Raw genomic sequence first — 12,504 nt, 5'->3', positions numbered from 1 at the left:
TAATTCTTCAGACTTTTTACTTACGAAAATTTATGATTTCTTCTTCTTCTTCTGCACAAATATTTTTTGTGTACTTTACTACCGTTGAGTGGCTCGCTGACACCAGAGTTTCGGGTATCAATACATTGGTGATTGAGATCATTCTATCCTGAGAGGACATATTCCAAATCAAACCTTGGATACTAGAGGAGAATAATCTCCTTAAGGGGATACTGTGCATTCAGTGGGCTTCATCTTCTTCCTGCTCTGTCTTTTATAGATTCTGGTATGTTTTTACATATTTTAGTTTTGTGAATTAAATTATGTTCTTTTGTTCTTCACTGGTTAATTAAACTTTGGTAACTTCGTGTTTCTGCAAAGTTTGTTGTAATCAGTAGTACTGTTTTTAAACACAGATTGGGCAACAACTAAAAGTTGGAGGGCATAGTTGTCCGTTGAAGCCAAGTTAAGGGTCATGTTTATGTATTATACCTAAAAAAATTTATATGATGAGCTTCGAGAAAACATAAAAATTAAGTATGTGTGATCATTCTCGGGAAAAGAATAGATTTGCGACATGATCAACTACAACAATTCTTTCTTTCACATGAAGGTTTTACTTGTTGCCTGTGGCTCAAAACTTCAACACATCCGCATGCAGTTTGTCATTTTGGTCTAATATCGAGACCCTTTGAGCTTTCTCTTGAAAAAAAAAAGAAGAAATTTGTGAGACATGATAGCTAAATGTGAGACTCAGACATCAACAGAATAAAATTATATTTTGAATTTAATTTTCTCATATGTTTTGGTTGTGAAAGTGTACTTTACAACGCTACAAACAATTGAATATTTCTATGTGACTGCGCTAAGCTGGAAAGAATGCATAACAAACGTCTGGTTCATCTTCAAGGAATTATATGTACTAATTCAGAAAGCCTTTGGCCGTGATTTTTGTTAAAATTGTAATTCTTGGAGTCCTCTTTTCAATGAAACAAGAATCTTGTGATTTCGTTGCTCCTATTCCAAGTTATGAATTTTTTTTCACAGACACAAAAGAACTTAGCAAGGCAGAATTGTGGGTTAACTTTGAAGCAATTTCCTGTACAAATCTATAAAGTTTTTGGCCATGATTTTTACGCATATTGTAGTTCTTTGTGTCGTCTTCTCAATGGAGAAAGAAACTCATGATTTCGGCATTCCTACTTCGAGTTATGAATTTTCTACCACAAACGTGCGAAGTTGAAGAGCGAGTAAAATAGAATTGTGAGCTGACTTCGAAGCAATATTTGTATCAATTCATAGAGCATTTGGCCATGATTTTTATACATATGGTAGTTCTTTGAGTTTTCATTCCAATAGATTAAGAATCTCATGATTTCGGCATTCCTACAACTTTGGGAACTTGTGTGACACTCATGAGTGTTGGTGTTCAAATTTGCATTCAAGTCTATTGTGGAAGTTTCTTGAAACTTAAAATTCATACGAGTTTGCCACATTGATTTTGCTTATCTCTCCCTCGAGAGTCATCCATATTATCCCTCGGTTGGATTGAAATAACAAAATCCTTATGAGCATATTGAATGGAGTTGCAGATGATCTTAGCATACAATTTGTCTCATCACAAGAAATGGAGTCAAGAAAATATCTTAAGAGTGATATTATCGGATTCATAATACTGCAAGTCTCGCCATCAAGTGTCGGCAAGCCTACACTTTAACAAGCCTTGGAGTAGGGGTATTTGTAGACACACAAATTTTATTGGATTAAATTCATAAGAAATTTGAATTAAATCCATGTTCATTTGGGTTGAAGCTCAAATTCATGTCACGTGTCACGGTGACTAGGCATCCAAGACCAACAAGATGACGCCACACATCCAAATGATGTGGTAGTCCCAGTCAAATTCAAGAACCAATCACAATCCACCAAGTGTCAAAATGACATCTTTTGACCAATCATAAGCAAGTCCACCCCCTACAACTATAAATAGGGGATAAACATGACATTCAAAAGGGGGACTGCAAAGGAGATTCTGAATACAATTAAGAAAAGACTTCAACAAACATTCTGCAAGGATTGGAGAAAGCGACAACATCAACTACACAATTCTTCAAATGAGTGGTCAACGGTGTCCTTCTCGGAGATGAACTTGAAATGACGAACTGCTTTTCGACATTCTCAAAGATCAAATACATCTCAAAGAGGTCTACATCATCCTACATTCGAGAAATACGCTACTGGAGGCCCTCAAATCATGGAGAAGTTTATGAAAGAAGAATCAAGAGAACTATAAAATTGTACTGGCAAAATTCATCAATAAAAATCACATTTTCTTTTATTTATTTTGATTGCAGTTAATTTTCAGCGCTACAAAAATTTGTTACGATCAACAACGAAATCATCGTGCTCCATCTCCATTCTTTAGATATTTTTATTGTCTTAAAAATGATATTAAGCAACTCAATAAGTCACTCCAAACCTACTTTGCCTATGCTTTTAAAAATTATATGAAATTATCATCCATCCCAAATGCTTAAGAATAACATTAAACAACCCAGTAAGTCACTCCAAAAGCAACTAGTCTTTGTCTCCACACTTTTGAAGTGTGGCAATATTCTATTAAATATTTACACACCACAATTTCTAATTGAAAAATTACAATTTTGTTGTGTACATTCACTGATTACATTATACATTATTATGCTACTAATAAATAGTTCAAATGTATAGATTTGCAATAAACTTTAAAAAAACATGTAGTGTATTATACATACTTATAAAACAATATTTCAATATATGCACTAGCAATGAATTCCACTAATCTTTTCATTTATTAAAATATTCAAAATAGTAAATGAAAATTGTTCAATAAAAAATAATACAGTTTCTTATATACTTCCTAATTGACCTCTAAAAAATAAAATTTTAGCTTTTAATTAATACAACTTAATGAGAAAATCAATTTATTTTTATGAGTTTTATTTTTAGTATCAAACCTAATTAAAAAAGAATAATATTTTTTTAAAAAAATATGCAGGGCGGATCTATGCTGGGTGGAGTGGGGCGGATTAAAAATGAAAAAAATTGGTATGTGGTGCGGAGGGGGTCGGGTTAAAAAATTTACGGGTTAAGCTAAAACTCCCCCCCCCCCNCCCCCCCCCCCCCCTCCCCATGCCCCATTACCATCTCTATATACATCCACCATTCAACTTGGATCACCTGCATTTTCCTACACATCCAAAATGAAAAATAAAATTAGAAAGAAATCGCGCTCAACAAATTCTAGTAGAATAACATCTTGGACATAAAAACTAATAGTGTCTCTTGTAATACTTCTAGCCATGAGCTATTAATGCTATAGCATATGTGCTTGGTCTATTACATGTGGCTATTATTAAAATCGAAAGCACATTTCATGACACTTAAACTTTCATTGTGACCATTTTAACACTTGAACTTGATAGTTGAGGCCAAGTTAAGGTATTTATTCACAAGTATTATGCCACAAAAAAAATATTACAACTATATAGAGAATGACAACACCTAAATCATCCTTTCAAAACATTCACCATTTTCTTCTCGCTTTTCAGAAATTAATAGAAAAGCATTTCAAAATAGCTCCAACATATTTAATGGTGATTTTCTCATTCTATGATTTCCATATAAAAGCGATGTTTTGTTTCCATCTTAAAACAGTTTTAGAGTACTTGTTTAAAACTGATGAGAAATGCAGAATATTGATATAAGGTGCTTGAATCTAAAAATCCTGTCTGAACTAATTCAAGGTTCTGTGCCAATTTACGATTGTGAATTAGCAGTAGTTGCTGAATCAATTGTGCACATGTTTAGATTCATTCTAAGATATAACAGGGTAAAAGAGTGACTCCATCATCCATAAGGTTTCGAACTGCGCACCAACGGCCCTCGGGGATTTCTCAGTTATAAGAGAAAAAGATATAACAGTTCAGATTCTTTATGATAACAACAGAGAAATATGTTGTCTTACAACTTCGAAACCAGCGAATAAATACCCAACTAAACTTCAAGATAATAAAGTAAATACACATTCGCATGCAACAAAATGCCAGAGATTTGATGATCTTAAAAGATTTACAAGTAGGTACGTAGATGATATGTTCTTAATTTCCACTCAGCCAAAAAGTTCTCTTCCATGAAAAGCATACCATATTAGGTGGAACAAGTCTCTAACTGGTATCTTAAGGCTATGCTATTATGTTACAGTTCTTATTATTTGTGTCTAATTATCTATTGAGGATAGCAGCTAATTAAATAGCTCTTGTTAGTGTAAGTGTAAGTGTCTTCAATATCAGTACTTGATACCTCGATTATTTCTGGGATATAAAGAGAAGCTCTGTAACAGTGTAGAAAAATGAAAAACAATTTAAGAAGATCTAGGACTGGTTAGTGCTATGAGATTACCTTACTCTAGTACTCTACTAATAATCTATAGACAACTTTTTTTTTTTAGTTTTTAGTCAATAGTTGCTAATTCGTTACTAATCAAAGAGGCAATTACAATGCATTCAGATAAAATGTACTGTTGTTATCTTAATAGTTGTCAAATGAAGAGCCAACAACACTCTTGCAGCCTCTTTCAGATTGAAAATTTCAGCATTTAACTTTCTTGTGAATATGAAATATAAAAACACTTTTGAAGGAGTAAGAGATACCTCTAGAAAGGGTTGCTTCGTCATCAAGACACTAGCTTTTTCGCTCACCAAAACCATGAGCTTTAAGTTTTCAGCAACCTTTAGGGCACCTCTAAGCTTATGGACAACAAGTGTATCCAGAGCTTGTTGCTCAATTCTCCGGCTTAAAATTCGATACCCATTTCTGATAGCATCTTCCAGGATATTGATACGATCTCTTGAATGTGTTGTCTTTTCATCAACTAGCAGTAACTGCATTTCAAACTACCTAACATCAGCAATAGGTACACTATGCATTCAAAGAGACATAAGAACATCTTAAGCAAACTAAAACTAGAAAGAAGACAACCTTACAGTTCTCATACTCAACAACCAATTTCTCACTATCAGAAACAAAGTAAGGAGAGGTATAACCACGGTCAAATTGCATTCCTTCAACCACACGGAGATTGTTTTCAACACTTTTTCCCTCTTCTAGTGTCACAACACCTTTCCTTTCAACCTTGTTCATGGCTTCAACAATCATACTCCTTACTCCATAATGGTTCCTAGTACTTGCTGCAATCACATTTGCTAGTTCAGTTTTCCACCTGAATGATGTTCTCGATCTTATTTTATAGTTCATATGCTTACAATCTTCTGTACATCTCATCTACCAAAAATAACAAATTGATACACAACTCATTACCTAATAACACAAAACTAAAACATTCATAAACACTTCTTTTGGTCTAGTGATCAAGACAGGGGTTTGCACCAGCTGCTTACAGTCTAAAAACAAATCTAGTAAATTAACATGTTCATAAATTTCAGTAACATAGTTTAGTACCAATGTTTTCTATTGGATCTTCTAATTTTGGAGCGCATCTGCAGTATTCACTAGGATATGTTGGTTTTAATTTTGTTAACTAATCATATGATGATCTTTTGTTAAAGGATATTGAGTTTTTGACTTCAGAGGGGAGATTCTGGAGAATGCAAATCGATTCCTTGTGAACTAAAGTTTAACTAACTAGCTCTACTACTCTCAAAAATTTCATTTGCTTCTAATAGTTGAGTACATATCTCGTCTCTAGGGATAGTTTATGTAAATTTCTAGGACAAATTAACGCATAGTTCTCAAATTCTACTATAACAAACATTTGTTTATAACGGGTTAAGGAATTTGAAGCTGTGATTATTTAGTTGACAGGGTGAGCCCTAAATGTATATCTAACTCCTTTCAAAAATCATTTTTCAGACACATCCCAACCCGGACAAAATTTGCCTCTTGGTGCTTGGTGTGGAGGATAATTGCCTTAGGCAGGAGGTAGATATTGTGGGCTGTGAGAAGTCATTGTCCTCTATGATTGTAATCATAACCTGGAAAGTACCCAGGATGACCAACCTGAGGTCCCCATTGTGGGGGAGAACCTCTGCCACGTGGGCAAAATGGTTGCTGACCATAACTCAAAGAGAGAGTTGATGGCCTTACAGGCTATCACACACCATTGTGAAAGAAAGACAACTTGAGAAGTTAGCCACGCAATTGCAAACATAAACAAAAAATATAAGAATAAAAATAAGACAAGCTCAGGCATAGCTGTCAGGAAATGAAGCAAATGAAACTTGGGAAGCTTGAACTGTAGCAGGGAAACAACTACAAGAAAACATTCATACACAGATCAAACTTGCATTGAGTTATAATAGAACATATTAAAGAAAAAAGACAGCAAAGGTGTTGATGAAAATGAAAGAATAAAAGTAACATTAGCAATATATGATGCATTATGAAAAAAATCAAAGGCAACTGTTTATACAAAGCACTGTTACCTAAAACACCAAAATAATAAGATGAGTCACCCATAAATCTAGGAAGAAAGCACAAAAGGAAATAAATTAATGTTCCCTGATACTATTTCGGATATACTAAACAAACCATACTCTAAATTTTAGTACATAACATATCAAGTATCTTAAGAAATGACATCCACGGTATCCAAGAGACAGAACTATCAATCTCCAGTCTTGAGTAAAAGAGCCTCTTTTATTGCATTCACTTAGGTAATACCGTGATAGTCATCCTACTTCCAAAACCACGTGTTAATGCAAGTCAACAAGCCAACTATTGAATTCTCCAATGTTAGATAATAAGATAACAGATTTCATCATGGATATAGTACGCTCAATAAAGATGATTTAACGAGCATTCTGCAACATAAGGTCTTGCACAGAGCATAGGGTATCCAGAGAATACTCTTTTAATATAAGCCTTACTATTATTATCATTTTTAGTTTTTAAGTCTTGGAAGCAATTTTAGCAACTATTAACATATGCAATGTAGAGGGTTAATGCTTGATACCTCTCTTTGGTTGTCAAGAATGAATAGTAGTTGTCTATGGCTACGCATGTTGAGATGTCAAAGACAAAATTGAATTCTGAATTTTTAAAGCCAACCAATTCGAAATTGGCACCTTTTGAAAAATATAAATCATGGTAACTGACACCCCAACACAACATTCTCTTTAACTGTGCTCAATTGAACTATTCACGCAAACATTAGTGGATAGGGCCAGACTCCAAAGTGTTCTACCGAACCTGCAACCTATTGTTGGGTCCACTACTAACTATTTTTAGAGTTAATCAATTTCTATAACTGAGCAAATGGCAATGAAATTTTCTTCCCCTCTTAATTAATTTACACCAAAGGCTTCTTTGTTTTTATTGCATTATTCAATAATAGTCCATACTGTCTGGAGTTCTTTTGTTGTTTATTCTTTACTTTGTCCATCCAGACACATGAATGAAAATTGAATATGGTAGCAGAATCTCAAAACGCTTACAAGTCAATATCAGACCACAAAACTCAAAAGTTAATATAGATATAACCATGTAGTACACAACTGCTCGACTGCAAAAACTCATACTCACTTTCTATATGACACTCATTTGTCTTATCAACGACCACAAAGTTTAAGATATTAATTTAACTTATATAATAAGGCAGTGGTTTTGGAAGAAATATTAAAATGATGGAATACCTTTAAGAGACGATAACGCTCACAAAGAAGATAAAGCAGACACACAATTCATGTGTTGGGAACTATCCCCCCTGGTTTAAGAATTTAAAAAGAATCAAACACCTAAACAAATAAAATTTCAGTTAAAAATGTAAAAGCATCATAAAAATTTACCAAAGCATCAAACCAAACCTCATGAACAATCCTTGTTGGGTTATGCTTCAAATGCACAGAGAATACACGCTTGTTGCAATGCTGTCCAACAGGACCTGAAGCTTTGAGAGTACTCATTTAACACTGCATCATCAACTCCTCATCCGACATCAACAAGTACTCTCTTCCATCAGGACCCCGTATATCTAGGTCAAAGATTTATGTTACCTAGTATAGGTAACAAACCATCGTCATTGCGATTATCACCCTTAATCAGAAAGAGTTTTTGTTTGCTCGGATTTTCCAGTTGATCATAGATATAACCCATTCCACCATTGGACTCTTCATAGTTCAGAGTACATATATCTACAACTGATTTCAGAGTTCAAAAATTGTAAGGAAATGAAGAAATTTCTACCTTTAAACTTGTAAAGAAGTAAAAAAACAACCTGATTCCAGAGAGGTACAGTGCAAGGGAGAACATTGTAGTGATTTCTTCGGAGGTATCCTTTAAATGCTTTTGGGCAAAAAAATCCTTTCTATCAGCTCTCTGATTTGGGCAAAAAATCAGCAAATGACTTCTTATTTTTGTGTTTTAGAAATTGTATGAAAATAGGCGTATTGACTTTTGAGTTTTGCCTTTTAGAAATTGGGAGGAAATTTAAATACATGGAGGAAATATTATTATTTCAGTGAAATTTATGAGAATTTAAGGGCACGCTTGTTAGGTGTTGCATTTAGAATTATAAAAATAGCACACTTTAAAAGTGTAGCCATATTGTATCATTACGTGTTGTCAGATATATTACGATTTGGCAATACTTATAGAGTATAGCCTATACTACTAAAGAGCACGCTCTATAAATGTTCAATGTTTTGTGGCCAAAAGCTCTGTCCAAAGGCCACGCCTTGAAAGGGTTCCCACATATACTTTTGGCAACACTTCTCAAGCGTTGTATAGAATTGATGTGGCCTCAGGCCAAATTTGTTGTAGCACCAGAATCTTTTCATCCTTGTCCTTGATGATTTCACTTGATCCAGGTCATAAACCCTCATTATCCTTGCCCTTGCTAGCCTGTAACTTCTTATCCCTGTCTTTGTCCTCTAATTCACCAGCGTTCAAAAGCCACTGTCTTTGCCGTCGTAACCACTAACTCAGTGGTGATAATCTGACCAGGAAACAAACTCTACAGTCCGATTAAAACAAAAATTTAAAGAGGACTGCAGTTAACTAAATTGAAGAAGGTTTACTGCTATCAATAAAGAAGCATGTCATAATTTTCATGACACTTCTACATACTTACTAGGAGGTTAATCATTCAGCAGAACTCTGGCATAATCCTTCTTCTGGAATCACGACCATGTCCATGCTCAAGTAAAGGGTATCATTTCTTCAAGTTTCAAAATCTATCTATTTCAAGCACTCAACCAATGATCTCATGAATCATCCACATACCATAACACGATGGCCCAATACAGTTTCTTATAAAATTGAAAATTGAATCAAAAGTCACTTGTTACATCCGGAATTATTTATCCTTTTACCCTTCAGAGTGTAGTTGAGCATATTTAGTTGTATATCTTCTCTGAAAATGCACTGTAAAATAAAATACAGCCCCCGTGACATGTTTGCCGACATTAATTATCCCACAAGTAAGTAAGACATTTGAGAGAATTAACATGAACATATGAATTACAAGAATGATTACTCTTAAGTGCTTGATCAGGAATGCATCTTCCACTAAAGTATGGATGAAGGCATTTGAGTGAAAATGCCATTGCACATATTTGAAATGTAGTGCATGTTCTGTAAGCTCTCTTATAGGATGACTCTAAGTGCTTGATCAGGAATGCATCTTCCACTGAAGTATGGATGAAGGCATTTGAGTGAAAATGGCATTGCACATATTTGAAATGTAGTACCTGTTCTGTAAGCTCTCTTATAGGATCTCCGTTTGTTATTTTTTATAAACAAAACACGCTAAACCCCGATCAGAAGTATGTGCCTTCTTTTCAATTCTTACCTGATCCACTGCCCCTCATAAAATTCTGAATAATATTAAAGAAATTCAGCGAACTAACATTCCAAAATGCAATACAGAACCCAAAGGGATTGAATATAGTACATATTTTCTGAAACGTCAAAGTTGTTTGGTGTAAATGTTATTTATCAAGGTTTTACCAGAACCTTAAATACAATGAAACTTCAAATTATCTTACAACTTCAACAGAAGACATCATAAACAGTTTCCATTCCATGTTGCCAAACATAAACAGTTTATTCAATTCCTCTCTTAACATAAAGTAGATAAAAGTAAAAAGAAGAAAATGTTTGACTTCCCTTTGTCAAGAAGCTCTAGGGTCCATTCCATGTTGCCAAACATAAACAAGTTCATCCCATCCTGTACTAGCCAATAGACCTTCAACGAGAACGCTCATATCAACTCCTACAGCAAACTCTGTGTGATGATCATACCTTCCAATAAGTGCATCTTCCACCATGTAATCCCACATGCAAACCGTCATGTCATATGAACAAGAAACCATTGCACTTGCTCTATGTGGTGAAAACCTCACTTTCCTCACTGCATATCCATGCCCATTAAGCACAGCTATTGGCACTCTATAATTCCTAACATCCCAAACCTTGATTGACTTATCAACGGACGCAGTTGCAATGATACAATCATCATACTTACTCCAATCACATGTGAGGATTTCAAACTCATGCGCAGGCAGAATCATGGTAGAACCTTCACAAATAATGAATTATATAAGTTCAAATGATAAATCATTAATCTCGTAGTAAGATTCTTAACAAATAACAAATTAATCAAAAACTTAGTCAAACCAGCTGAAATGAATCATTTTTCTTAGGTATGATAAACCAAATACATGTATCTAAGCTAAGCTAACCTGGTTCGCGGACATCCCAGATGCGAGTAGTACAATCCCCAGAAGCAGATGCAAAGATATCAGCATGTCTTGGATTCCAAGCAGCGGAATAGACACAATAAGCATGCTCCTTAAAAGTCCTTACACTAGCATTTCTATCAACAGTCCATAGCTTCACAGTATCATCCCAAGACGCTGATAAGAAGGAATCTTTTCTCACGGTATTATAGTCCACAGAGTGAACTTCCCGTGTATGTTCCTTAAAAGAACGAATAGGGTTATTGGTGGGAGGCAAAGAAAGGTCATAGAGTTTCACAGAACCATCTCCACTTGCAGCAGTTACAAGGGAATCGTGAGCTTCCGACCAGCAAACATCGTAAACTCCATCAGCTGTGTCAAAAGCCGCAAGTTCCGATACGGGTCCGTTTGGATTGAGTTGAAGAATGTGAACTCTCCCGTTACCAAGGATGCCGAAATTCTGCGCAGTGGCCACAGCTAGTTTGTTTTCGTAGAAGGGACTGAACTTTACGGAGTAACCGTTAAATGGAGTTTTGAATACCGGCATATTAGACGGACGGCGGTCGCCGGTGATTTACTTTCCCGATGTGACCTTTTCTGCTCTGCAATAGTAAAAGGGATTTGTGATTACTAAGGCTCTGTTTGGAAAGCCGGTAATTGGAATTGATATAATCAATAGGATGATGATTACTAATTTGATTTGTTTGTTTGTTACAGTGTAATTACATTATAAATGTATTGTTTGGATACACAATTGTTTTAGATAAATTAAAAATTCTTTAAAAGATGTTAAATTAAATATTTAAGATATATATATTGTCTTTTGAAAATATATTAATTAATAAATATATGTTATTAACTAATATTATAAAAAAATTATTTTTCAAATTAGTATATTTCAATTGAATCAATCATAAAAAAAAATACAAGATTTCTATGAACATCACGAAGTACATATTTGACAAAAAGATTAATATTATAAATAAAATATCATAAATTATTAAAATATTTGACAAAAAGATAATCTATCAAATCTAACTAAAAAATAAATGACTTGCAATGTGAAGTCTCAAGTCAATATTACTAAAACAAATGGAATTGAAAATATAACATAAGTCCTAAATTCAAAACCAAACATTTAACATAATACTCTTATGTCAAATTTTAATATAGCATACATAAATATGATTTAAAAGAAAAGGAAAGCGCAAGTCTATAATCTTACTCAACAATATATTCTATTTTAATTTTAAAAAAAGAAAAGTGTCATATTTGCACTTATTTGATATATTTGTTTTTACCATCTAACTTTAGGCACATATTTGCCCTTGGGATGGTCAAGTCTCATCTTCCCACTTTTATCCTCTTACTAGGCACCTATGTGGCATGCCAACATATATATATATTCCACTTAAATTTCCTCCTAATTTAATTATTATACCCAACTTAATAATGTACCCAACCAATTCGTTTTACCTCTTTACCTAATTTTTCTACCCATAAATGTTGTTCACTCAAACACAAATCACCATCGTAGCTCAAAGAGATAAGCTTTAACGAATTATTCTTTAATTTCTAATTGTTTTGTTTGTCTTTTTTTTTTAATTGGGGCTTTTAATTTCTTCTCTCTAATTTCTGAGTTTTTTATTAGGATTAGCCATGGAATAGGTACAGTTGAATTTGAATGATATTTGTTATGAAAATGATGATCCAAAGTTGAATAAGGAAGTGTGATGTTTTCATGATTTTTTACTTCCTTTGAAAAAAATTTGATCCGATAATAATTTGG

At 34.0% G+C, this 12,504-nt stretch overlaps 2 protein-coding genes and 1 long non-coding RNA gene across 3 annotated transcripts; all 3 read right to left on the bottom strand.

Moving 5' to 3' along the window:
- Positions 1–3,131: 3,131 nt before the first annotated feature.
- LOC125858612 (chaperonin 60 subunit beta 2, chloroplastic-like) lies at positions 3,132–9,786 on the bottom strand. The gene is made up of 4 exons (XM_049538440.1): positions 7,842–9,786; positions 4,999–5,301; positions 4,671–4,901; positions 3,132–3,208 (listed from the first exon to the last, which is right to left on the bottom strand). Exons 1-4 carry the CDS (start codon positions 7,938–7,940, stop codon positions 3,185–3,187), a joined length of 657 nt encoding a protein of 218 aa, XP_049394397.1. The 5' UTR covers positions 7,941–9,786; the 3' UTR covers positions 3,132–3,184.
- On the bottom strand, positions 6,221–7,808 carry LOC125858613 (uncharacterized). Its single transcript, XR_007445761.1, has 2 exons — positions 7,671–7,808; positions 6,221–6,288 (listed from the first exon to the last, which is right to left on the bottom strand). It is a non-coding gene; the product is annotated as an uncharacterized LOC125858613 (long non-coding RNA).
- A 129-nt stretch (positions 9,787–9,915) lies between the features above and the next one.
- LOC125858611 (peroxisome biogenesis protein 7-like) lies at positions 9,916–11,362 on the bottom strand. Its single transcript, XM_049538439.1, has 2 exons — positions 10,719–11,362; positions 9,916–10,555 (listed from the first exon to the last, which is right to left on the bottom strand). Exons 1-2 carry the CDS (start codon positions 11,260–11,262, stop codon positions 10,149–10,151), a joined length of 951 nt encoding a protein of 316 aa, XP_049394396.1. The 5' UTR covers positions 11,263–11,362; the 3' UTR covers positions 9,916–10,148.
- Between the last annotated feature and the right edge of the window lie 1,142 nt (positions 11,363–12,504).

The sequence above is a fragment of the Solanum stenotomum genome, chromosome 3, assembly GCF_019186545.1.
Source record: "Solanum stenotomum isolate F172 chromosome 3, ASM1918654v1, whole genome shotgun sequence".
NCBI classification, from domain to species: Eukaryota; Viridiplantae; Streptophyta; class Magnoliopsida; order Solanales; family Solanaceae; genus Solanum; species Solanum stenotomum.
Note: the sequence above shows the minus strand (reverse complement) of the source record. Positions and strands in the feature narration are given on the sequence as shown.

Excerpts from the sequence above, each read along its gene's own strand:
- LOC125858611 (XM_049538439.1), bottom strand. The coding sequence starts at position 11,262 with ATGCCGGTATTCAAAACTCCATTTAACGGTTACTCCGTAAAGTTCAGT. Across the intron at positions 10,556-10,718 it reads CTGGGATGTCCGCGAACCAG|GTTCTACCATGATTCTGCCT; the intron begins GTTAGCTTAGCT and ends TTATTTGTGAAG.
- LOC125858612 (XM_049538440.1), bottom strand. The coding sequence starts at position 7,940 with ATGAGTACTCTCAAAGCTTCAGGTCCTGTTGGACAGCATTGCAACAAG. Across the intron at positions 4,902-4,998 it reads TTGAGTATGAGAACTGTAAG|TTACTGCTAGTTGATGAAAA; the intron begins GTTGTCTTCTTT and ends TTTGAAATGCAG. Across the intron at positions 3,209-4,670 it reads CGAAGCAACCCTTTCTAGAG|GAAAATGCAGGTGATCCAAG; the intron begins GTATCTCTTACT and ends TTGGATGTGTAG.